General features: G+C 43.9%; 1 protein-coding gene across 3 annotated transcripts in view; it reads left to right on the top strand.

Annotated features, from left to right (window-relative positions):
• Positions 1-27208, top strand: part of ddx46 (DEAD (Asp-Glu-Ala-Asp) box polypeptide 46) — a 100518-nt gene that overhangs the window by 6056 nt on the left and 67254 nt on the right. For 2 of the 3 annotated variants that reach the window (XM_038795856.1, XM_038795855.1), the window contains exons 2-9: positions 1287-1478; positions 3235-3273; positions 4807-4935; positions 10162-10249; positions 12579-12744; positions 21318-21466; positions 22894-23007; positions 23130-23295. In XM_038795856.1, the coding sequence (XP_038651784.1) occupies positions 1287-1478; positions 3235-3273; positions 4807-4935; positions 10162-10249; positions 12579-12744; positions 21318-21466; positions 22894-23007; positions 23130-23295 (1043 nt within the window). The remainder of the gene's footprint in view (positions 1-1286; positions 1479-3234; positions 3274-4806; positions 4936-10161; positions 10250-12578; positions 12745-21317; positions 21467-22893; positions 23008-23129; positions 23296-27208) is intronic. The other variant, XM_038795857.1, reaches the window with a different exon arrangement.

Here is a 27208-nt window from a genome sequence, read left to right as displayed (position 1 = left end):
CTAAGTGACAGTTAGGAATGATTAGTGGTGAATGATTATTTTTCAGACTGAAGGAAGTGCCCAAGCAACGTTATTAGGGCTGATATAAACGACAAGAACTTGGTTAAAAGAGGCAAAATTTCAAAGCTTGCTGATCACCACATTTGGGAGTGTAGTTAAGTTTTCACACTTAGACTGATTAAATGGATAGAACCATGGCCAATTAATTTTAATGCAGAGAACTGTTTTGGAAGGAAGAATGAGTAGAAACGATGTAAATTAAATGGTACAACTTTAAAACGCAAGAATGGGCAGATCTGGGGGTTCATATATCCAAATCTTTTAAGGTGGCAGGGAAATTTGAGGCTTTAAAAAAAAAAATGTATACAGGATCCTGGAGTTTATAATTACAGGTATACAGCACAAAAAAAGAAAGAATGTAAGCACAAGTTTTGTGGGGCTATGGGTGAGACACTTGGAGTGACTAGATCATTTGGATTTTTCTCCTTTTAGAATAGAGCAAGATGAGGGATAATTTAATACTGTATTCAAAGCTCGAAGGATTTAATAGCATTGGTAGAAGCTGCAGGATGTGGATTTTTCTCCTTTTAGAATAGAGCAAGATGAGGGATAATTTAATACTGTATTCAAAGCTCGAAGGATTTAATAGCATTGGTAGAAGCTGCAGGATGTTCGGTAATCAGAGAACTTTTTTTGCCAATTATCTTCAAATCGGAGTAGGGGAGTGGGGTATGGGTATTCTTATGAAGAGAATTCTTATGATCTCAAATGTGCTGTTTGGAAACCTGGTAAATACAGATTCATGAAATACATTCCGAAGGAATTGGAAAAACGCTTGAAGCAGGAAAATTTTCACAGTTGTAGGAATGGAATGGGCGTGAATTTAATTGGATAGCACTTTCCAGGTTGAATAATTGAGCAGTAGGATTCTGTGATTCTATTTATTGCCCATGGTTGGTCCACTGTGAAGTTTGGTGGTGGACCTTTATGAACCATTATAGTTGAAACTATTTGATATAAATGGCTGACTGACCAGACTACTTTAAAGGCCAGTATTGCACAGAATGGCGGACTTGCTTATCTAAAGCGTATGAGTGAACTATTGGGATTTTCCAACAACTAGTCTTTTGCTGACACGAAGGGGCGGGGGAGAGAGCTTCAGTTGAGATTTATTTCAGGAAGTGGCAACCTTTCTGCATGAATAACCCAAGGATGATAAAGTTTCCTTCTTATCCGTATTTATTTTGTGAAAGCTAAGTTTAACCCAAGTTTTATCATTTCTCCAGGCATTATCGGAAGCGATCTGCATCGCGTGGGCGTTCTGGGAGTCGCTCCAGAAGTCGTTCACCTGCTGAGAAGCGGTCCAAACTTGGGGATGTCAGAGGTCGTTCACGCAGTCGAGAACGTGATCGGAGAAGGGATCGCTCTCGTAGTCGGGATAGGAGACGGTCAAGATCACGGGAAAGAAAACGACTCAGGTGAGGATGTTAGAGCTTTGTAAAATGAGTAAATGGTCTTTGTTTATTGTGATGGGAAGGATCACCACCACATTGTAATAGCTTAAAAACTAATTTTTATAAGTCTAAGCTCACCATATATTTTAGAATTGACTGACTAAATAAGCAAGTTAGCTAATAACTCTAGTCTAGATATTTTAGAACACAGAACAGCAGGAAATCTGAAATTAACTTGATGGTGACCGTGGCAAAATACTTGATGGAATGGGGAAATAGCCTGTTAGTGGACACTAACTCCAATAAGCAATTTACTCTAGTTGTGATATATTCTCATCATTTACTTAAACATTTATTCCTCTTAAATTGTAACCAATCATTTTCCATTGCTTTCTTGAGTTGTCCTTTTGGGTTTTCCAATTTAAAGAATTTAACTATGTGATTATCTGTACCTTTTGTTTTTAATTAAGTCACAAATGTTAAATTACATTGTAAAGTAGTAAGTGACCTTTTGAACAGTAACAGCTTTAATATTTCCAGCAATATGCACATACAGGGCATTGTGTGTCAGTATTATTTTAAAATATCCAAATTAAAAGATCCAGTTATTGTGTGCCTACCCCTTGGTCTAATTTGATATGGTGAAGTAGGTGAGATGATAGTTATGTAAGTTATTATTGACTGGCTTTTCAGCATTCTTTGCTTTTAACAAATTGATACTTAGATACTCAGATTGACCGATGATGGTGAAATTATAAATATGGATGTACAATATAGTTACTAATCCTATAAGCAATACAATTTGTTTTTGCTTAGGGTTACTGAAGTGAGCAGTAATTTCTATCCAGTCATCTATTGTAATCTATACCACAGCTCTACTATTGCTGTTAATACGACAATTTTGGGGTTTGTTTTTTTTTGAACCAGAACAGTGGCTCACATTACTAGAAAAAACAATCTTCTGGGAACAGCAGCCTTCATTGAGAATATGATGAATATCTCAGTGTATGTTTTACTAGATTGTGACATAGATTGCTATTTGATTTGTGTCATTGTAGAGTGCTTTGATCAGCGCTCTGTTCCTTTTTTAGAACAGGATGTTCTGGGACATTCATAATACTCAATAAGCATTGATAACATTGAAATAAACATAGTTTGTATGAATGTCATATTTTATGATGTATTAATGTGCACATGTTCTGTCAAGGATTAAATGGGCTCCTTAAATCAGTCTAGTAGTGTAGAATGTACCCAATCTATTTTTTCTGTGATAGAACACTGCAGATTAACATTTGTACGGTGATTAAAATAACATCTGATGAACTTAGGCTTGCGATTGGTGGTATTTAATAGATGATTCTTTCTTTCCTGCAGTAATTTTTTTTGGGTCAACATATCTGATGCTTCATCCCTGACTAAGAGGTTGTTCGGCAACCCAACCAATGCCAATGTTGCCCTGAAGTCGGCAGTTACCAGAGCAGCGCCTGGTGATTGTCCCTGTTTCTTTTTTTTGTTCAAATGTTTTGGATTGCAGTATCGCTGTATAATTAAGAGGATTCCATAATTTTAGGAACCTAGAAATATCACCAAACACCTTAAAACAGATGTACAATATAAATATGTGTTTATTGCCCCAAATCGGTAAAACAGAAAGCGGCAGCTCTGCTTTCTGTCCATTTTAGAAATTCCAATGCAAGATGTAAAGCTGAATATAACTTGGTTTTGACTGTGTTATTTTCCACTTTTTTTCCAATTGTTTATTTAATTTTATCTTACACAGAATACCACAGAGATGCAGAATGTCAGTGGTCATACCAAAGTGAGTAGATAGCAATTTAAACTTTGACCTAACATTAGGGCCTAGATTTTGCGGTTAGCTGACCGCTGACGTTGAAAAATGCTGCCTACAAAGATCTTCTGATCTCTGTGGCGTGGAGTTCCCCTTTCCCAACGTCAATTTTAATCTGGCGCCAAGTCAAGGGGATCTCCAGGCATCCAGCAACAGTGATGTCATCAAGCAGGATAAGCAGCCAATCACATTGAAATATTCTCACAGACAGCAAACCAGGAAGTAAATTTGATTTTTCTTTACTGTAATGACATTCCACAAACATAAAAAGTTTAGTTTTCTGAGGCCAGTGAGGCTGTTCAGCAGTAATTCTGAATTTAGCATACAATTAAAAACCCAGTTCCATCTATTTCCACAAGGTATACCTTTTTTCAAGGGCTTCTACATCAAGACCGACAGCATAAAAGGCAAGTTCCAATCACTTCAGTGATTTGTTCATGTTTGCAGTCTGGGGTCTTCCAAAAGTGCACACTTGGGGCAGGCATAGAATCACAGACAGCAACTTCTATATTTCCGCACTGAACTGGATACGTGTGTGGTGAATGAGACTCCAGAGGATTCTGTCAGTTTCAAAAGAGTAATGATGGCAAACACTGAGTTTCACCATAATGACTACTGCATGATCTGGGCTGAGGTGTTAGCCTTGGTTCCATGGTAGTGCTCTTGCCTCTCAACTGAAGTTGTGGGTTCAGTCACCATTCTAGAGACTTAAACACAACTTAGCTTGAAACATTAGCACGGTCTATCATAATACTGCATTACTGGAGGTGCCTTCTTTTGGAGGAGTAGTTAAACTGAGGCCCAGTCTGCTCCATCAGATACACATAAATAATCCCATGGCATTTTTCAAAGAAGAACAGTGAGATCTATCCCAGTGTCCCAGCCCGCATTTATCACTCAACCAATATCACCAAAAACAGATGATCTGATAATTTATCTCATTGCTGTTTGTGGGACCATGCCAAGTGCAAATTGACTGCTGCATTTGCCTACTTTACAATGGTAAATACACATCAAAAGTGCTTTCATGGCTGTGAATTGTATTAATATCCTAAGATTGCAAATGACTATATGTAAATACAAGTACTTTCATCTTTATACCGTTATAGATATATTTTGTTTCTAACTTAAATTCAGGTTTTTGCTGCTCTTGAAATAACTTCATTGCAGTTCAGTATTGAAAATGTATGGTTAATATGTTTCTACAGCCGGGTCCTGTTGTATGCAGTAGGTTGAGAAAGATAGAATACATTGCCTGTAAGCAGATTTGCATCTGATAGTAGTTAATGCAGCACTAAATTGAAAGTCATTTGTAGTTTAAGAAAGATATATACCTCTACGCATTAGGTTTGACTGTACAAAACGAGTTTAAATCATTTGAAATATTCAGATTCCCACCGGGTTGTACTTGCACCTGACAGTAACTAATTAAGCGAAGAACTGTGCGAAGATGATTGACTCTTGTTTTTCCAGTCATTAAAATAAAACACTTCCATCTTGTAGACGATCCAGGAGTCGAGAGAGGAGAAGATCCCGCAGTCGAGAAAAACGCCGATCAGTAAGCAGAGGTAGAAGCCGTAGATCACACTCCCAACCACGCTCTCGAAGCCGCAGTAAGAGCAAGGAAAGAAGGTATTAGCTCACAAGATAATGGGTATATAACCATTTAGAATATCAAATTAAGCAATTGAAAACTAAAGTCTATTCTTTAGTTGAAATTGCAGTGGATTTAGGTACAAACCCATGTACATGAGGGCTTGTATTCCTTCATTTGGACTGAGCTGTCTTCTATCACGGAAAAGGGTTTAATTTTACAATAATCGTTAGCTCAAATCAAAGAGCTGTATTGATAATTCAATATCCCAGCTATTTGGTAATTTATTAAAGTGTTAATTGTATATTTTTAATAACTACTTAACTTTGAACATATTTTGTTGCTCTACCTGCTAGTTTTAACATGTGGCAGTGAAATCATATTGGTCCTGGCCTGCAGAAGTTACAATGGGTGACGGTGTATGGAAACATTTTATTGCCATTAGTTCAGTTTATCATTCACAACGTGAGTCTGTCACTCATTCTGTTAGTTCTGGGGAATCATTTGCCTGATGCAAATTATGTTTCTTACTGTGTCACAGGTTTCTTACTGTGATTGTAGTAATATCCTGGGGACATGGGTTCAAATCCCACCATGACAGCTTTCAATTATTTAATAAAGCTAAAATTAAAAGCAAGACTCGATGATGATGACCAGGAAACTATCAGATGGTCATTTTAAAAAACATCTGGTCCACTAATGTGCTTTATGAAAGGAAATTAGACATCCACAGCTAGTCTGGCTTACATGTGACGCTACACTTGCAGATCAAGGCAGGCCAGCAGCACAGTCCAATTCCCGTACCAGCCTCCCCGAACAGGTGCCGGAACGTGGCGACTAGGGGCTTCTCGCAGTAACTTCATTTGAAGCCTACTTGTGACAATAAGCGATTTTCATTTAATTTCATTCATGTGGTTGACTTTGAACTGTCCTTTGAAAAGGCTTGGCAAGCTACTAAGTTATACTAAACTGTTCGAGAAAATTTGGAAAAAAATGAAGCCGAATGGCAACATCACATCCTTACAAACGACCCTACAAAGCGCTCCTTTGTAACATCTGGGAACTTGTGCAAAAATTGGGAGAACTGTTCCACATACTCGTCAAGCAGCAGCCGGATATAGTCATGCTCATAATATCATACCTTACACACAGTGCCCCAGACACCAGTCCTGCCCAATCAACAAGACTGAGCCACCAGAGATAATAGCAGAGGTGTACATGGGGAGGGAATTGCTTCGGGAGTCTTCAATGTTGACTTCAGCCCCAAGAAGTCTCATGGCATTAAGTCAAACATGGACAAGGAAACCCCCTGCTGATTACCATACGCCACCCACTTAACTGATGCCCCTCCATCTTGGAACACCATTTCGAGAGGAAAGCCCAAAAATAGGACATGGTTGCACAGTCATTTGCACTGCTGCCTCACAGCACCAGGGACCCGGGTTCAATTCCAGCCTTAAGTTATCTGTGTGGAGTTTGAACATTCTCCCCGTTTCTGCGTGGGTTTCCTCCAGCTGCTCCGGTTTCCGTCCACTGTCCAAAGATGTGCAGGTTAGGTGTATTGGCCATGCTAAATTTCCCCTTAGTGTCCAAAGGTAAGATGGGGTTACAGGGATACAGACGGGGAATGGGCCTAGGTAGTTCCTCTTTAAGAGAGTCGGTGCAGACTCGATGGGCCGAATGGCCTCCTGCACTCTAGTGATTCTATGAAAATGTAGTCTGGATGGGGCACTTCAATGCCCATTACCAAGTGTGGCTTGGTAGCACCACAACTGACTAAGCTGGCCTAGTTCTAAAGGGCATACTGCTAGACTGGGCCTGTGGTAGGTGTTGAAGGAACCAAAGATGAGCAACAAGAGGGAGGAAACTACATGATCACCAATCTACTTGTTACAGATGCATCTGTCCATGACGGTATTTGTAGGCATAACACAACCCTAGTGCAGACAAAGTCACATTTTCACACTCAGAATGCCATCCATCATTTTGCATGGCACTGCCACCATGCTAAATGGGATAGCTTATGAACACATCTAGCAACTGAAAACTGGCCATCTGTGAGGTATTGTTGCCGATCAGTAACAGCAGAATTGTATTCAACCATAATCTGTAACTTCTTGGCCTGGCACGTTCATTACCATCAGGCCAAGGGATAAACCCAGATTCAATGAGTACAGGAAAGCATGCCAGGAGCAGCACCAAGCATAGTTAAAAATGAGGTGCCAACCTGATGAAACTACAACACAAAACTATATGCATGCCAAACTGCTAAATCAGCATGTGATAGACAGCGTTAACTGATCCACTAACCAATCAAATCAAAGCTCTGCAATCCTTCCACATCTAGTCTTGAATGGTAGTGGCCAAATAAGCAACTAACCAGGGGAGGAGGCTCCACAAACTCCCCCATCTTCAATGATGGGAGAGGCCAGCACATCAGCGCAAAAGACGAGGATGAAATCCTGCAGGCAGAAAGGCCAAGTGGATGATTGATCTCTCATCCTCCTGAATTTCCCAGCATCACAATCGCTTGTTCTCGGCCAATTCAATTCACTCCACATGATATCAAAAAAAGACAGCAGATGCTGTATACTGCAAAGGCTGCAATTGACAACATTCTGCACTAGTACTGAAGACTTGTACTCCAGAACTAGCTGCACACTAGCCTTGACAGCGACACTCTTATCCCATGAAGGAATTTGAAAAATACAATGGGGTAGGAATGGGACAATATCATTAAGCTGAATATTTCTGGTAGTAATGGTTTGACGGACTTCTGGTGGCGACTATGCTGTGATCAGTCACACATTTAGGAGCTTCAGCTCTTGGTGGTTTTTTTGACGGCTTTTAAACTGGATTTTCGCGGAAATGTTTTCTAACATAAGTGGATAAAAGTGAGAGGAGGAGAAGGCGACCCTTATCCTATGGAATTACGCTCGAAAAAAAATCACAAAAGAAGGAATCAAAAGTTGGTTGGAAGTGAGGATCTGAGCTTGATGGCTGTAATGGCAGAGAAGGGAGATCCGGCCCCGTCGGCTCAATGGTCGATGGATCAGTTGGTTACATACCTCGATGAGAAGTTCGCCCGTGTGCGGAGGACCTGACCAATCTGGTAGCCTCGATTTAAGGAGGCTGTCGACCGGATGGAAGTGACAGTGAAGGCCCAGGGACAGGACTGATTGTCCTACAATCAGCAGGATGGCCCGATGCTGGTGCCAAGAACGGCACGAACCACTCCGGCGTCGGGCCACCTGGAAGTTGCGGACTCCTCCGCACATGCGGAGGCTAGGTCGGCGCAGGAGGGGTTGGCGCCGCGCCAACCGGCGGCCTTGAACCACTTCCGTGTTCTTGCGCATGTGAAGGGAGTTTCTCCTCCGTGCAGGCCATGGCGGAGCCCTACAGAGGCCAGCACGGAGGGGAAGAGTGCCCCCACGGCACATGCCCGCCCGCAGAGCGGCGGGCCCCGATCGCGGGCAGGCCCCCACCCCACCACCACCACGAGGACACCGGTAGACGGCCGACAAGCCAGGTCCCGCCATGATGGACCGTGTCCATTGCACGCTGGCGGGACTGGCTGAAAATGGGTGGCCGCTTGGCCCACCGGAGAATTGCCGGGGGGAGGGGGGGGAGAGAGGGCGCTACCAACGGCCCCCGACCTGCGCGGCGTGAACCCCGCACGAAAACCAGCGCCGGAGAATTCAGCCGTCGGAGTGGGATTCACGGCGTCCCCCAGCAATTGTCCGATCCGGTGGGGGTGGGTCGGAGAATACCGCCTCTTATTTTTAATCCCATTGGTGAATAAATCCTGGATCTGTTGTTTTCAGAATTTTTATTAATTTGCACGAATGTTTTCCAATGCTCCGTGGTAAGCTATGTTTTATACAAAGTGAAAATACTTCTGGAATAAGGTGGCTTTATTTCACATTGAGCTATACTTCGGAGCACTGATGCAGGTGGTTGAAATCATAATTTATTAATATGGAAGCAAAGTATCCTGGATACTGAAAATCTGAACAGAAAATGCTGGAAATACTAAGCAGAATAAGGCAGAAAATGCTGGAAACAGTAATACAGGCAGAATTTCTTGGGAAGAAATACAGGCAGAATTTCTTGGGAAGAAATACAGGCAGAATTTCTTGGGAAGAAATAGAGAGACAGACCAAGGTAACTTTGCCAACCTTTCATCAGGACATAAAATTTCAATGACCTGAAGCATTGGGTGCAATTCACCCAAAAAAATGACTTGAGTGTTCTTTTGGGCAGGTTTGGCGTGGCGTTTCCTGCTGGCTTTTTGGGTGGTATTTACCACATTTATAATTTTTTTGGCGGCTTGGGGAATTTCTCACCGGTTAATACCATACTTCTAATTTTTATCTGCAGTGGGGAACTAAACTTGCCAGCTAGACTGGTTCCCTGGGTATTGGGGTGCCACTTTGAAAGGATGCCCCAACTTTAAAGTGAGCTTGAGGATCCCCCACACCTCTCACCCACTGACAATGTGACCCCTGCAATGCCCCTGACTCTCGAGAGGCAACCTCCTCTTTCCTCTTTATCTTCTCCTCACCCCCCACCCCACACACACACACCGCTGATTTTATCGTAAGCCCCAGCACCCTGCCATGAGGGTGATCCTGCCCCACATTGATTCATCCTTGTGGGCATTGGGGCACTGCCAACTTGGCACTGCCAGGGCCCTGCCGTGTCTCCGACCACCCGAGGAGCTCAAGTGGCCTCTGAGACCCCAGGAGTGGCCATTCCGCCTGGCCCCTATGGAGACCAATATTAATCAGTACCTGAGCGAGGCCTTGCCGGTGTGGCCAGTAACTCCCGGGAGTCTGCGCCCTCAAATTAGCCATGCGATATAATTATCTTGATCAGCCCAGCGAGGGTGCAAACCAGAACATGCCGTGTGTTGGGTGACCCGCAGACGATTCGACACACTGCATGAAGCCCATTTTAGGACTTGCACATTGTGATTGGCACCAGGAGTAACATGATGGAGAAATCATGCCCATTATCTCTGTTCCTCTCTGAACTGTTCCCGACCTTCTGACTATTTCTGACATTTTCTGTCTTTAGTTTGATTATTTTATTAAATTGAGTACAACATTCCTTCAAGTAACTGGATTGGACATTAAATGAAGGTGGCATTGAGCTGCCAGTGCCGATGGAAATTACTAATGTTGAAATTGTTTCAGTTTAAGGATGCTCACATCAGACTGATCCCTCGCGTATCTAGGACTTACATTATGTGCATTTTTCAGATCAAAATCGAAAGACCGTGTAGAAGTGACCAATGAGGCCGTCAAAGAGAAGAAAAAGGAGGAGAAAGATGATGACAAGGATGTTAGTGTAAGTGAAAGATAGAAAGAACTTAAATAGCATCTTTCACAATCGTAGGGTGTTCCAAAGTGCTTTATAGCTGATGAAGTACTTTTGGAGTGTACTCGCTGTTGTATTGTAAAGAAGCACGGCAGCACGTTTTCACACAGCAAACATCAGCAATGAAATAAATGGTCAGTTAATCAGCTTTTGGTGTTAGTTGAGGAATTAATCAGGTAAACTTCCGACTGTTCTTTGCATAGTGCTTTGGGATCTTTTGCGTAGATCTGGGAGAGCATATAGATTCTTGTCCATTAGTCGACACCTCTGATAGTTAAGGACTCTGCTCAAAAATGTCATCCTGGATTATGTGCTCAAGTTTCTGGAGCAGGGCTTGAACTCACAATTGGATTATTAACTCCAAATTGCTGGTGAGTTATAAATGTTGCCGCAGAGACACTCTTTTGGTCATGTGTGTTAATTTTAGATATTGGGTTCACAGAGAACTCTAGCTTGAATTGATCAGACACAGCATATCTAAAAGCTGAATTAAGGTTTTTATCCAGCAGTTATAAGCAGCGCTTTAACTTCATCAGAGTATTTGCTAAAAATGTTTATTCAGGTGAGATAGAATTTACAATGCAGGACCCACTGAGTCTGCACCAGCTATTGGAAAGAGCACCCTACTTAAGCTCACGCCTCCTCCCTATCCCTGTAACCCCACCTAACCTTTTGGACACTAAGGGGTAGTTTGGCATGGCCAATCCACCTAAACTGCACAGCTTTGGACTGTGCGAGGAAACTGGAGCACCCGGAGGAAACTCACACAGACACGGGGAGGAAGTGTAAACTCCAAACAGACAGTCACTGGAGACTGGAATTGAACCCGAGTCTTTGGAGCTAGGCGGCAGCAGTGCTAACCACTGTGCCAATCCTACCTCTACTCTCGAGTCAGAATGGTAGAATGCTGCTTGTCCTTTTGCTGTGACATGCACTGTTGGAGCTGCTCTTTATTGATGGGCTTGCTGTTTTCTGACCTGAAGCGTTTATGTCAATTGATTGAGCTGACCATGATGACAACTCTGTCAATACAATGTTTGTGTTTCCACGGTGCCAGTCTTCCCTTTTTCAACTGTCACACACTCTCTTTTAGCAAGTGACCATAGAAATAAAACATACAAGCAATAATGAATCACTAGCCTGACCGTGTTATTTTACCACAGACACACAACGAATCATTGAATGATTAACGCGCAGAAGAAGGTCATTTGGTCCATTATGTCTGTGCCGACTCGGCGCGGTAGCACTGTGGTTAGCATTGTTGCTTCCCAGTGCCAGGATCCCAGGTTCAATTCCCGCTTGGCTCACTGTCTTCAGAGTCGGCACGTTCTCCCTGTGTCTGTGGATTTCCTCTGTGTGCTCCGGTTTCATCCCTCGAGTCCTGAAAGACGTGCTTGTTAGATGAATTGGACATTTTGAATTCTCCTTTTGTATACCTGAACAGGTGCTGGAATGTGGCGACTAGGGGATTTTCACAGTAACTTCATTGCAGTGTTAATGTAAGCCTACTTGTGACAATAAAGAGTTTTATTATAAAAACAGCTCAACTAGTCCCACTCCCCTGAGCCATGTGATTTTTTTTTTCTTGGCATGCACTTTTGAAAGGCAATTTTGAGTCCGTCTCCAATTCCCTCCGGCAGTTCAAACTAGATCATCTTTGGCCAATCACTTTAAATCTGTTTTTTTACTTTCCATCTACGGCAACAGTTTCTCTCTACTTTCTGGATCACTCATGATTTTGGACACCCCATCAAATCTCCTTTCACCCTTCTCTTAAAGGCGAACAAACTAGTTTCTACAATCTATCCAAGTAACTTAGTCCCTCATCCCTGTAACCAATTTTAGAAATATTTTCTGTTGTGCATGCCATTGGACTCAAAACTCCAGTTACGGCAAAACTGTGTTTCATAAAGGTACATCATAAATTCCTTGTGTTTGTTCTCTGTACTTCCATTTATAAAGCCCAGGATCTCATATGCTTTAATCATTTTCACAACCTTCCCTGCCACCTTCAGTGAGTTGTGTACATATACCCCCAGGTCTGTCAGTTCCTGCATCCCTTTTATACCTCATGTGAATATTAAAATCTTATGTCCAATGGGTAATCCCAATTACTCACTTTTTATTTACATATTCGGATATGCAATTAGTTATATCACGATTCCAATTATCCACATGTGGAAAGCGCGAACTAATTAGATGACACTGTATTTACAGAGAAAAGGCTAACCTGCATAGGTTTCTCTGCCGTGTTGAACTTAATTAAATTTACATTTCAAAATATCTTGAATTCTAATAGAATTTTGAACAAAGCAAATTGGAGGAAGAAATGAGAAAACGAAAAGAACGAGTTGAAAAATGGAGGGAAGAACAACGCAAAAAGGTTGTTGAAAATATTGGTGAAATAAAGAGAGAACTTGAAGAGATGAAACAGGGCAAAAAATGGAGCCTTGAGGATGATGATGGTAAAATTCTTGGTTTTTTTTATGATCATGCAGTGAATTACTTTGAATTGTAGTGACTATTGTAACATCATAGGTAAACGTGGCAACCATTTTATGCACAGGAAGATCCCACGACCAATGGAAATGGGTGAATGACTAGTTAATCTGTTTTTTGATAGTGGTGGTTGAAGACTTCTTAGTATCAGTTGAGGGATCCATGCTAGCCAGGTCATTGGGAGAACTCTATTTTTCTTCAACTAGTGCCAGGGAACTTTTTGCATCAAACTTGAGCAGACAGATAAATTACTGCTTGAACACCTCATTTGGAAAATGTTTCCAGGGTTAGTGTTTGAGGTAAAAACTAGATAAATATTCAAAATTAATTTGGACAGGTGGAGGAAAGAAAAGAGGTCGAAAGGATAAGGGATTTGTTGGGTAAAGATGATTTGAATTATTTGCTTGCATGGATGATAAATGTACATTTGGAGTGGTTTGGTTGAATTTTGTCCTATATATTTCAGCTTGTTAAGTATTGCTGCCTCACTTAGACTGCCTCGGGAGTGAACCATAGGCAGTTCTTATCCACTTGGGGTGAACAGTTTCTTCTTAAACCTGGGACCGCCACTGTTCACAGTGAAACAAGGACACCCAGAATATGCAGCATTGCATGCATGTATAATCTGTTTGTGTCTAGCTCCGGTTGAAATTGTGCTAGAAAGTAAAGTTATTTCAATCCATGTTGTATACTAGAAATAACCATGGTACTGCTCCAATCCGCAGCAATTATTTAACTTGGTATTAAATTTTGCAACCAAATCTAATATTTCTTTAATAATTAGGCACAAGTCCTCTTGCTTTGGTTTATTTGCATCCCGTTTCATCATCTCCGGATATTCCCTTGACATAAAATTCATTCTGTGCTTGATACCACCAAGGTGCGAAACAAATATGCGTAAGTAACTTGTAAAGTCACAATGTGCATTCGTACATTGGGTCTCTTCCCCCATCCCACTGATATTCAATAACATAATTGAGCCCAATTAAGGGTTCACTGGCATTCCAAGACAAAAGGTAATCGTTAGGGCAGCACGGTAGCACAAATGGATAGCACTGTGTCTTCACAGTGCCATGGTCCCAGGGTCGATTCCCTGCTGGGTTACTGTCTGTGAGGAGTCTGCACGTTCTCCCCGTGTCTGCGTTGTTTTCCTCCGGGTGCTCCGGTTTCCTCCCACAGTCCAAAGAAGTGCAGGGTAGGTGGATTGGTCATGATAAATTGCCCTTGGTGACCAAAAAAGGTTAGGAGTGGTTATTGGGTTACGGGGATAAGGTGGAAGTGAGGGCTTAAGTGGGTTGGTGCAGACTTGATGGGCTGAATGGTCTCCTTCTGCACTGTATGTTCTATGTCAAATGTTCTTGTATCACAACCACTATTCATTGCAGAAGCTGTAGGTGTGCCCACTTTATTACCCAATGTTTCTTTTAAGATTTGTTCAACCTTTCTGTGCTGATAGCCCAGGATGTGTTCCTGAAGATTCAGAGCTGATACACAAACTACTTTGCAGATGTGACACCAGTACTTGCTACAAGGAACATTTCTTGGAATCTCTTCAAACTGGGATTTCATGCCAGCAATATTCATTTTTTTCAAATATAGCCTTCACCCAAGATCTTTCACTGACCAGTGCAACTCGTCCGTGCATGTTGGAAATTATTTGTAAACTAACAGTGCGATCTTCCAAGCTTGATCTAGGCGACGAGTGATGACCATGGCGACCAGATAATTGGTGTTTTCCGTGATACGACCTTCCTCATTACTAGAGGGCTATAATTAAAAGTTAGAGAACCTCTATCAAACCTTGGAGGACATTTGGAGTAGTGTGTGCCATTCTGGTTGCCATATTTAATAAAGATTTGGAGGCACTGGAGAGGGTGCAAAACGTTTACCAGGATAGATGATAACCAAAATGCAACCTTAACTCAACAGGAAAGGGTGAACAAGACTTGTGGGTGACCTAATGTTCTTCTCCAGGCAGCATCCTCAATTATTGGAGGATCATCAATTTTTTTTAAACTACAGTGCAGGCCAAGAACGCAGGCCCCAAGTCTATCTCAGCTAAAACAGGGATTTAACCTCACAGGATGTTATCCTGACTCACACGGGAGCCATCGAGTCAACTGAACTAACTGGCTCCCTGGGTGACCTAATTGAGGTCGTTAAAATTATGATGGTCTTTAGTAGAGTTGATGCAAGAACAGTAGTTCAGTTTATGGGAAGAGCAAAACCAGAGGCCAATGACGTACAATAGCCACCAAAAAATCAAACCGCTCCAGTACCTCTGTGAGATACTTCCATTCGACTCTGTTGAAGGCCTTTTCTGCGTCCTGGTAGATAATCACCTCTGGTATTCTCTCCCTGGGTGGGTCATTATCACATTCAGCAGGCACTTTATGTTCGTTGTTAGCTGTCTACCCATGACAAAGCCCGACTACTGCCACCACCTCTGGTACGCAATTCTCCAGTCGCTTGGCTAGGATTTTGGCCAGTATTTAGCAGCGAAATGAATCGTTCTGTGTAGTTTTTGGGTATCAGTGAGATTGAGGTTTGTGCTACCGTGGGCGGCAGGGTGCCTCTCACCAGCGAGCCTGTGAACATCTTCCACAAGTGCAGGGTTAGTGCTGACACTAATTTTTTGTGGACATCTGCTGGGAATCCATCTCGTCCTGGTGCCTGCCCCGCCTGCAAGGAGTTGATGCTCTCCCTGATTTCTCCCAGTTCTAGTGGTGCTTCCAGCCCCTGTTTCCTATTCTCTCCCACAACTGGTATGTCCAGTTAATCAAGGAACTGTTTCATCCCCAAGTCCCCTGCAGGGGGTTTGAAGGTGTACAGGCCCCAGTAGAAGGCCTTGAATGCCTTGTTGACATTTCCAGCTCCTTTACTATTTTGTCTCTGACCTGGGCTATTTCCCTTGTGGCTGCCTGCTTTCTCAGCTGGTGAGCCAGCAGGTGGCTGGCTTTGTCTCACTGCTCATACAGGGTCCCCTGTGCCTGGCAGAGTTGATGCACTGCTTTCCTTGTGGAGAGCAGGTCTAGGTCCATTTGTAGCTTCTTCCTCTCCGCCAGGGGCTGGTTTAGTACAGTGGGCTAAATAGCTGGCTTACAATGCAGAACAATACCAGCAGTGTGGGTTCAATTTCCGTCCCGGCCTCCCCGAACAGGCGCCGGAATGTGGCGACTAGGGACTTTTCACAGTAACTTCATTGAAGCCTACTTGTGTCAATAAGCGATTATTATTATCATTAGGAGCTCTATGGTCGGAGCCTCGAAGTATTGCCAGTCTACCTCCAGTATGGAGCTGACTAGCTGTCGCCTAGCCGCCCTCTTCCCCATCTCTTTGTGGTTTGTAAGCAATACTTTCTCCCCTGATCACAGCCTTCAGCACCTCTCAGAGTGCATGGAGGATGAGACCTCCCCTTCTGGTTATTAGTAATATACTCGGCTGTGGCCTGTAATATTTTCTCGCAGCAAGCCTTACCATGGGGAGCATTGGGCACAGCCTGTCTCCAAACTCACATCCATGTAATGTGGAGCGAGGTCGCAGAGTATTCTGCTCTTACTATCCAATTACAACTATCCCTGGAAGCACAGATTTGCCCACTACAAAGAAGTCAATCCGATGTACCTGGGAGAAGAAGGAGAACCCCTTCTCCCTTGAGTAGGTAAACCGCTATGGATCTACTGTCCCCATCTGCTCCCATGAATCCATGAATATGCCAAGTTCTTTCGCGATATTAGAGGTACTCACTGATTTGTGGTTTGACTTGTCTGTCCGTTCATACATACATACATACATACTTAAAGTCTCTCTCTCTCTCTCTTTTCCCCCACCCTCCCCCAATGATAAGATGGAATATGTCGACGTTGGGGATTTCTGCCATAGTCTTTATAAACTCTGTGTCGTCCCTGGTGCCCCTCCCAAGACACCACTGACCGTGGCGTGCCGTCCTCGTCATAGTAAACATCATCCTCTTATTTAACAGTATGGCTACTCTCCCTCGCTCTCGTCCTGTAGCAGGAGTGGTGGGTCTGTCCGACCCAGCCCTTCCTTACCCGCTGTTGGTCTTTCTCCCTCAGTGTATCTCTTGGAGGAAGACTATGTCAGCTTTCATATTTTTCAGGTGGATGAAAACTCTGGATCTTTTCACTGGGCAATTGAGTCCCCTGCTGTACCAGGTGACTATCCTGATGTTTTGGGGTTTTTTTGACCCCACTGTCCCTTGCAGGAATAACCTTGTAGATGTGCCCTGCAATCCGGGGTCTCCCGTTGTTAGGGAGCCATCCAAAATCCCCCGGTCACCGTTCTCACCATGAGGCTGGGCCCCTGCGCTCCTGGGTTTCCCTTTGTCTAGGGGCCACCCAACATGGCTGGCAACTATGTGTATGCCATGTGGGTAAGCCTCTGCACCTCGGGGTTCCCTTTTTTTTGGGGACCCTCCAAAGTGGCTGCTTGCGGTGCCCTTGTGTTCCACGTCACCATGTGTGGCCTGTTGTAGCCAGCCTAATGCCCTTACTACCCTTGTCCCCACGTTTCTCCTCTGCTTTCGCCCCTTCCTTGCCCTCTTTCACACCTCTCCTGGTAGTTCTCTGCTCCCCCCCCATTGCCAGGCGCTCACTCCACTGCAGGAGATGCGGCGAGGCCCTGTCTCGCTCACACCTCCTGGTGCTTGCTTTACTGCTAATGTGGTGGCTGCCCTCCTGGGGTCAGCTATGTGTCTACCCTTCACCAGCTATCTGTTTTCCCCTCCTGCCGTCCTCCTCGTCGACTTCTGTGCTCCGCTGCCCTCGCCCCTCCCTTCCTACTCTTTAGTTTCCGTCTTCAAAGCTCAGCAATGCAGTCCAAGGCTGATTAAAGTCCTTTCAGGTGATCCTCTTCACCGCTGTCTCTGCTGCTGTTTGCCCAATCCTTTCCCAAGGACAAATTTGTCCATGTCCGCAGGGGCTGTGAGGAAGCGCTCCCTGTCCTGGAATGTGCCCCAAAATTTAGCCAGGTACAGCATCCCAAATTTGACCTGGCTCTTGTACAAGGCTACCTTCACACTGTTGAACTGTGCCTGCCCTTGGCCAGGTCTGCCCCAATGTCTTGGGAAATCCTGACCTGGTGTCCTTTCCAGTTGCAGGTCTTTGTCTGCTTGGCCCAGCGCAGGATCCTTTCCATGTCTTGGTACTGGCGCATTTTGACGGTTATCACCCTTGGCTGCTCTCCAGCCTTGGGTTTGGCCGGAGCGACCTGTGGGCCCTGTATATTTCTGGCGGGTTGGGGAAGCTGTCCCTTTCCACCAGGTTTCCCAGCATCTGGGCCACATAGTCTGTGGGGTCTCTGCTTTTGGTCTCTACCCTTCTGGTAGGCCAGCTAAGTTTTGGCACCGTGACTGGTTCTCCTCGCCCCCTATTTTCCCCTTCAGACTCCCCTGCGCCGCGATCAACCTCGCTATTTCCTGAGTGGCGATCCAGTCGCTCTGGTCTGTTGAAGCTTTTCTAATTTTTTTATGGTGTTTCCTTGGGCCTCCAGCCACCCCTCTGCTTTGTCTAGGACCACCTGCATGGCCTCTGCGACTGCCACCCTGACCGCAGTTTGGATATCGGTCTTTGTCTCTTCCCTATGTTCTCTTAGTTCCCTGGAGAGGAACATCTTCCATTGCCATCTGGGGGGAACCCCATGTGCGGCTTGCCGGTTCTTCTTGCTCTGATGTAGCCTGTGCCTGCCCATCTTACGACCTCTGGATTTGTTCGACATTCTCTCTTGTAGTATTATTAACTAGGGTGAGAGGGTACTTTTTTATCCCTGTTTTAGTGGGCTATTTTGGGTAAAAGCTCCTACTCTGCACATTCCTGTCACCGGGTGTCCCCTGACTTCATTAACTTCGGGTTGCTGGGGCCGCTTTTGGTAAAGGCTTTCAATGAGCAAAGGAGTTCGGAGTGCTCCCCCGACGTTATCGCAGGCATCGATTTCTCTTATCTTGAAAGATCTGGAAAGCTGTAGGTCGTAAAGACCAATCCCCTTGCTAAATGTGGATGCTAAATTGTTGGCAAGGATCCTGGCCACATGGATCGAGGACTGTGTCCCGGGGGTAATAGGGGAGGACCAGACTGACTTTGTTAAGGGGCGACACCTGACGAACAACATTAGGCGGCTCTTAAATGTAATAATGATGCCTACGAAGGTGCGCGAGGTCGGGGTGGTGGTGGCCATTGATGCTGAGAAGGCCTTTGACTGGGTGGAGTGAAAATATTTGTGGGAGGTCCTGGGATGGTTGGTTTCGGGCAGGGATTTGTGGATTGGGCCAGATTGCTTCATCAGGCACCGGTGGCGAATGTAAGGACGAATTGGGTGCGGTCGGAATATTTTGGCTTATGTTGGGGGACGAGGCAGGAGTGTCCACTCTCCCCACTACTGTTTGCCCTGGCCCTAGAGCCTTTGGCAATGGCACTGCGAACGTTTGAAGGGGGATCGTCCGAGGGGGGCTGGAACACAGGGCCTCGCTCTATGCGGACGATCTTCTCCTTTATATAACGGACCCTTTGGGCGGGATTGCAGGGATTATGGGGATGTTGGAGAAATTTGGCCGGTTCTCAAGTTATAAATTGAATATGGGCAGAAGTGAGTTTTTTGCGATCCAGTCAAGGGGGCAGGAGAGGAGATTGGGGGAGATGTTCAAAGTGTTGGGAGGGAGCTTCAGGTACCTGGGGATTCAAGTGGCAGGGGACTGGGGTCAGCTTCACAAATTGAAATTGGGTAGATTAATAGAGCAAATGAAAGAGGAATTCCGTAGGTGGGACGTACTCCTGCTGTCATTGGCGGGGAGGGTACAGACTGTGAAAATGACAGTCCTTCCCGGATTGCTGTTTGAATTTCAGTGTCTCCCAATTTTCATCCCAAAGGCGTATTTCAGAAGATGAATGCGGCGATTTTGGGTTTTATTTAGCCGATGAAACGCTGTGGGTGAAGAAGGTCCTACTTGAACAGGGGCGCGGGCAGTGGGGGGGGGGCTGGCTCTTCCGAACTTCATCAACTATTACTGGGCGGCTAACATATCGATGGTCAGGAAGTGGGTGGTGGGGGAATGGTCAGTGTGGGAGCGGGTAGAGGCGGCATCTTGCCAGGGCACGAGCCTGAAGGCTTTGTTGACTGCACCTTTGCCAATCTCGCCGGCTTGGTATTCCACAAGTCCAGTGGTAGTGACAGCCCTGAGGGCGTGCGGACAGTGGAGGCAACACAATGGAGGCTGGAGGGGGCTTCGGTGTGGTCGCTGCTCTGTGACAACCAGCGGTTCGCTCAGGGGGGGCTGTCCAGGGGCTTTAGGAGGTGGCAGCAGGCAGGGATCGAGAGATTCTGAGATCCTTTTATTGATGAGGGCTTTCCGAGTCTGGAGGAGCTAGAGGAGGAGTTTGAGTTCCAGGTGGGTATCCGATACTTGCAAGTGCGGGACTTTGTTTGGAGGCAGGTCCCGAGCGTCCCGCGCCTCCCACTAAGGAGGATAAGGTGATATCAAAAACAGGAGTTGGGGACGGGAAGGTCTCGTAAATATATAAGGAACTGATGGAGTGGGAAGGTGTCCCAATAGGGGAGGTGAAGAGGAAGTGAGAGGAAGCGTTGGGAGGTGAGTTAGAAGTTGGGTGATGGGAGGAGGTCCTGCGGAGAGTTAATGCAACCTCGTCGTGTGCCAGGCATAGCCTGATCGAATTTAAGGTGATCCACAGAGTTCATATGACTGTGGCCCGTATGAGCAGGTTTTTTGAGGAGGTGGAGGACAGATGTGGGGGGGGGGGTCCTGCGAATCATGTGCACATGTTCTGGGGTGTCCGAGGTTATGGGGCTTTTGGCAGCGGTTTGCGGATGCGCATTTCCCTGGTGGCCCGGAGACGGATCCTGCTAGGATGGAGGGACTCTGAGCCCCCGGAATCAGGTGTTTGGGTTAGTGGCGTGGCGGGGTTTCTCAGGTTGGTGATAATCAAATTCGCCTTAAGGGGTTCGCTACAGAGGTTCGCTTGGAGGTGGCAGCCGTTCATCGACTTCTTCAAGGAAAATTAGGGGCATGGAAGTGACGAATAAGGGTAGGAACACCAATGAAGGGAGGACCAAGAGATGGAGTAGTTACATGGACCATGGTAGTTGTGGTCTGTGTTTGGGGTGGAAGGCGATGTTACTGTGGGGTTTTTGTCTTTGTTAGATCTTTCCGTTTAAGTGTTAAAATAATAAATGCCTAAATAAAATATTTTCTAACAAAAACCATTTCATTAACTGATGTATGCATACGGTTAGCCATATTTATGATTTAAAAAGAAGGTAAATTTGGAGTGCCCAATTAATTTGTTTTTCCAATTAAGGGACCATTTAGTGTGGCCAATCCACCTGCACATCTTTGGGTTGTGGGGGCAAAGCCCACGCAAACACAGGAGAATGTGCAAACTCCACATGGACAGTGACCCAGAGCCGGGATCGAACCGGAGACCTCGGCATCGTGAGGCAGCACTGAGCCCCGTGCTGCCCTTGGCCATATTTGTGATTTAACGTTGAATTTCTTCTTTTATTTGGACAGATGATGAAGATGAAATCATAGAGGGTGAAAGGAAAGAAGAAGGAGAGGATGACAATGAAGAATTAGATCCATTGGATGCTTACATGGAAGATATAAAGGAGGAAGTGAAGAAATTTAACATGGGAAGTGTAAAAGGAGGAAGTGAAAAAGTAATGTTATTTTTCTAGAAACTCTCACGCTCACAGTGCATTTAGTATTATTAGTGATATTCCTAACTACTCAGCAACTTGCAAATGCTTTCCCAGATTATTGTTGGCAGAAAATACTTCTTTAGCTTTCAGGGAAATCTACCTGCAAAAACTTACATCAGTTAAGTTGGTTGTTGACTGGAACGTCCGATGAAGTATTTCATGGAAACTTGGTTCCACCTCTTATGTGGAGATCATAAAACAGTTTATTCGCCTGGCTGCAAGTTTCAGTTGAATATGGATAGACATTGGATGTAGTCCAGAGAAATGTGCAGAGAGCACAACTCTTTAATACCAGATGAGAAACTCCAGGATGATAATTGCAGATCAGGCAAAATAGGGAAAGGCCTTTTTATTCTTAATGGCGCTATGATGTTATCATTTTATGTAATAACTGCAATGAAAATAGAAATTGTTTTGCATGCAATAATTTCCATCATGAGATGCTTTTCAAGCTACAATGGTAGCTTGATTATCTTGCTTTTTTTCACAGTAACTTCATTGCAGTGTTAATATATGCCTACTTGTGACAATAAAGATTATTATTATTATTATCTTCAAGATTTTTTGTCAGAAGATCAGCAGGAACCAAGGTCTGGTTTTGCATTAACCATTAAGATGCAGTTGGGCACAATCAATTGATTTTATACCGTGGATCTTCGATACAGATGGGTTAATCGTAGAATCATATAATTTACAGTGCAGAAGCCCATCTTGGAAAGAGCACCCTACTTAAGCCCATGCCTTCACCCTATACCCGTAACCCCACCTACCCTTTTGGCCACTAAGGGATAATTTAGCAGGGCCAATCCATGTAACCTGCACATCTTTGTGGGAGGAAACCGGAGGAAACCCACGCAGACACTGGAACTCAAACGCCACACAATCACCCGAGGCTGGAATTGAACCCGGTCCATGGAGCTGTGAGGCAGCAGTGCTAACCACTGTGCCACCCTGCCGCTGCTATCCAGCGGTGTAGTACTTGATAGAATTTACTATTCGTGCAGTCCTGAAATTAGTGGAGTTGTTTCAAGTCCAGGAGCCAGACTGATTTTTAAAAAAAAAAAGGATATCTCACTTTTAAATTGGAAAATACTCAATTGATCCACTGGATTACCCAATGGGGTCATGTAAAACTCATTACATAGAGAATTCTCAGTTGCCCATGAGCGGCCCATTCCACTATCGGCCATTGAGATACATTGAAAGCTACACCCTTATACCATGTTATATAATTTGTGACAAAAACATCACTGATTAGTGTTTCAGTCTCTCGCAAATTTAGTTAGTTAGATGAATGATGCGGCCTTTGTTATAAGCATTTCTTCATTATTTCTCACCGTATTTATGTCCAGCACTTGTACTTATATGGTGTTTATTATTTCCAGAAATCGGGTGCAACTGTTATGAAAGTGATGACTGTGGTGACTACCAAAAAACCATATTCTGAAATGGAGAAAAAGAAAGGAGAGCTCATGGAAAATGACCAGGATGCAATGGAGGTAATGAAAAAGGATGCTGGAAACATTTGAGATTTTCTTTTGTGTTTGCAACTTGAAATTCAAATATAATTCCAGTTTAAAGTCCTCTGATTTAATCATTTTGTCTTTTTTAAACTGAGCAGTATTCCTCAGAGGAGGAGGAAGTTGACCTTCAGACTGCACTTACAGGGTATCAGACTAAACAGAGGAAGCTACTGGAGCCTGTGGATCATGGGAAAATAGAGTATGAATCATATCGAAAGAACTTTTACGTTGAGGTTCCTGAACTCGCCAAAATGACTGCAGACGGTTAGTATTTACAATGCTAACAGGTGGCATACAGCTGAGATGAATATCATGCCATGTTTTCCTTTCTTTTTCTTTTGGAAATTGATTATGAACGGTGATAAATTGATAAAAAAGGACTTGGCTGCGACAGAAATTACATACTAATGTGGCAAGTTTACATTGGCAGTTTCCATTCTAAATATGGACTAAGGAATTTATAATCATTTTGACAATGTTTAAATTTAGAATGGATATGATTGTATATCCTGGTCCATATATCCTCTGCTCTTAAATTCCACTTCAGTTGATCCTGCAACAGTGATCGGCTACCAACGTTTATTAATAACAGTACAATTTGTTCTGGAGGTGTTACTTGAGAGGTGAATGTTGACCGGGACACTAGGAAACACCCCTGCTTTTTGAACAGATACAACCTTAATAAAAACATAACTCAAAGTTGTCACACTGCAAGTAAGTTCAGTAGTGACAGGAAGTATAGGCCACATACAAGAGATTTAAGATATTATTGGGAACTCTTCTGTACCATTGATCACAATGAGTTGGCGGACATATTGCTTTGCTGTCCCAGTGATCATAAAAACAAACCCCACAGAAGATTTTGTTGACCCACCCGCAATAATGTGAAAGATAAGTTGGGGGGGGGGAAGCCTCTTTAAGTAAGAAGACTGTTTGCTAAGGCATTTAGAGTTGATGTGTCTTAAATTACACACGGATAGGTTAGATGATTGGCGGTTCTTTTTACAGAGCAAGTTGCTGGCTCGTGAGGTGAGTGCTGATTCTGCATATCTTCAAAAGAGAGCAGGTCCATTTCTTGACTGAGCAGAGATTACATCTTCTAAAAGGTAGATGAAATACAAGATAATATAAGCATGATCAACATGTCTCCTAGACTAGTTATGGATTGCTCAGAGTGGACGGGCAGAGAATAATTTTCCAGATTTAATTTTCCCCTGATTGGAAACTAGTTTTAATCTGTTCTTTTGCATGCTGCTTGTGGTAGGGACTTTGAGATTCTGCACTTTTGATGGCCTCTTGCTTCTCATTTTCATCTGTTTGCAACATGATTTGTCTAGTATATTCACTTTTACGTACTCAAAAGATTTATGTTTTTTAAAAACTTAATTGCTACTCTATCTGATTTTAATGCTCGGAAGGAGGTTTCTGAAGGCAGAAGGGCTGCACTCAAATGTGAATGGTGGGTAGGAGAGTTCATAAGTGGAAGGATTCAAGTGGGAGATGCAAGGGGCAAGACAACCGGCTCAAAGCATGAGCATACTTAATGAAGACATGAAACTAGCCGAGTGAAAATATTTCTAATACCAACCAGGGATAGATAGAATCGGTGCGTACGCACAGGCAGCAAGCTTCAAGCTAAACTAGAGAAGGTGTGTGGGAACCAGTAAACCACAATCAAAATTGAAAAGGTGAAAACTACATTTGCCCCAGCTGCCTTAGAAATCAAGTGAAAATCCCTACAAATAGTGTATCACAGCAACTTTCAATTTCTCAGCACATCCTAAAGTGCTTTATAGCCATAATGTAGGAGCATATAGGATCAAGAGTTGGCCATTTAGCCCTTAGCCTGTCCTGCAATTCAGTGAGACCAGGGCTGTACTGCAACCTAACTCCATTATCACATATCCCTTTGTACTTTTGGTTAACAGAAATTTATTAATCTCAGTTTTAAAATTAACAGCTGATTTGGCATTGTTGCTATTTGTAGAAGAGTTCCAAACTTCTACCACCCTTTGCATGCAGAAGTTTCTTAATTGCACTTTTGAACGGTCTGGTTCAAATTTTTTGAATGCACTCCCAGTCCTAGACACTCCAATTAGTTTATCTACCCAACCTGTTGCTCTTAATATCTTGCAAATGCCAATCAGTCAACCTTCAACCTTCTAAATTCCACGGAATTCAACTGTAGTATTGTAGAATTGGTAGATCCAATTCAGGTGGGTGCTACAAAATAAACGGCAGAACCATCAGGAGCATAGACACACAGAGAGATCTGGGCGTGCAGGTCCACAGATCCTTAAAAGTGGAAACAAAGGTGGAAATGGTGATAAAGAAAGCATATGGCATCCTTGTCTTCATAGGATGGGATATCGAGTATAAAAGCTCGCATATTATGTTACAGTTGGAGAGAACGTTCGTTAGGCCACATTTGGAATACTGTGTCCAATTCTGGTCACCACACTGCCAGGGCGAGAGTACAGAAAAGGTTTACACGGATCTTGCTTGATATGGAGAGTATTAGCTATGAGGGGAGATTGATTAAACTGGGATTGTTCTCTCTGAAGAGACGGAGGCTGAGGGGCGATCTGGTCGAAGTTTATAAAATTATTAGGGGTACAGATAGAGTGAACAGTTGGAGGCTTTTTCCCAGGGCGGAAATGACAATTACAAGGGGGCACAAGTTCAAGGTGAGGGGGGAAAGGTTCAGTGGAGATGCGTGCGGGACACTGTTTTTACACAGAGGGTGGTGGTGACCTGGAATGCATTGCCCAGTGAGGTGGTTAAGGCAGCAACCTTTAAGACTTATCTGGATAGACACATGAACAGACAGGGTATAGAAGGATACAGGCGGTTGGTCTAGATAGGACACATGATCGGCGCAGGCATGAAGGGCCAAAGGGCCAGTTCCTGTGCTGTATTGTTCATGTAATTTCTCCTCGTAATTTAACTTTGCGAATCTTGGTACCGTAGTAAATCCATGCTGCATTGCCTCCAAAGCCAATATAATACTTTTTTACGGTGTGGTGATCCGAACCACTCACAGTACTTCAGGTATAGTCTATCCAGAGCTTTGCATAGCTGTAGCTTGTCTTCTACACCTTTGTGCTGTAGTCCTCTAGATATAAAGGGCAGATTTCCGTTGGCCTTTTTGATGATTTTCTGTACCTTTTCATGACATTTTAATTATCTATGGACCTGCATCCTAAGGTATTTTTAGACCTCCCCCGAGATTATTACTATTATTTACACTGTTTCTGTGCACCTTTTGAAGTGCAGATACTTTTTTAATGTAGGCAACTGTGGCAACCGCTTTGCACACAGCAAGGTGCTACATTCTGCAGTAAGATAAATGGCCAAATAATCTGGGGGGTTTTTAAGTGGTGTTGGGTGAAGTATAAATGTTGACCTGTGCACAGGGAGGACTTCTTTGCTTTTCTTTGAATGATACCATGGGATCCTTCATGTGGTTATGAGCCTCAGTTTAATATCACACAAAGCATTAAGAAGTCTTACAACACCAGATTACAGTCCAACAGGCTAGAATCACTAGCTTTCGGAGCGCAGCTCCTTCCTCGGGTGAATCGAAATAAATCTGTTGGACTTTAACCTAGTGTTGTAAGACTTCTTACTGTGCCCACCCCATCCATTGCCGGCATCTCCACATCATGTAAAACATGGCATATCTGACTCTTGGCTCTATGATTGCATTCTTGCGCTTAATGCAAGGATAAAAAAAGACAAATTAAGTACCATATGTAAAACTTGTATATTGCTAGTCAGCATCACATGATGTTACAAAAGGTTCATTCCAGATCCAGTATTCTGGTTGGCTGGCACCTGGCCACGGCCAATTGCCCTCTCTGTGGGAACTGCTGTGGGTCAAAAGTAAATTCCGTCTTCAGGGGTAGTGTGGGGGATGTTACAAAGAAGTTTTTTTCTCTGGGAGAAGGAGGAATAAAGGGTAAGTTTTTGTTGCATATTGATTGCTTTTGAGGGAGAAGCTAGAAGATGCAGAAGGTGTTTCTCGGTGGTTGGAAGTGTTTTTTATTGGATTGGAATGAATTACTGCTCACGGAACTTAGTTCTCGGGTAGTTGCGGGGGAGGGAGCCGTTCTCGGCAATGGGAGGCAGTGACGTGGGTAGGCAGAAATGGGATGGTGCAATTTTTCTTTATCTC

This window comes from Scyliorhinus canicula, chromosome 4 (genome assembly GCF_902713615.1).
Source record: "Scyliorhinus canicula chromosome 4, sScyCan1.1, whole genome shotgun sequence".
Lineage (NCBI taxonomy): Eukaryota > Metazoa > Chordata > Chondrichthyes > Carcharhiniformes > Scyliorhinidae > Scyliorhinus > Scyliorhinus canicula.
This window is presented reverse-complemented; position numbering and strand designations above follow the sequence as displayed.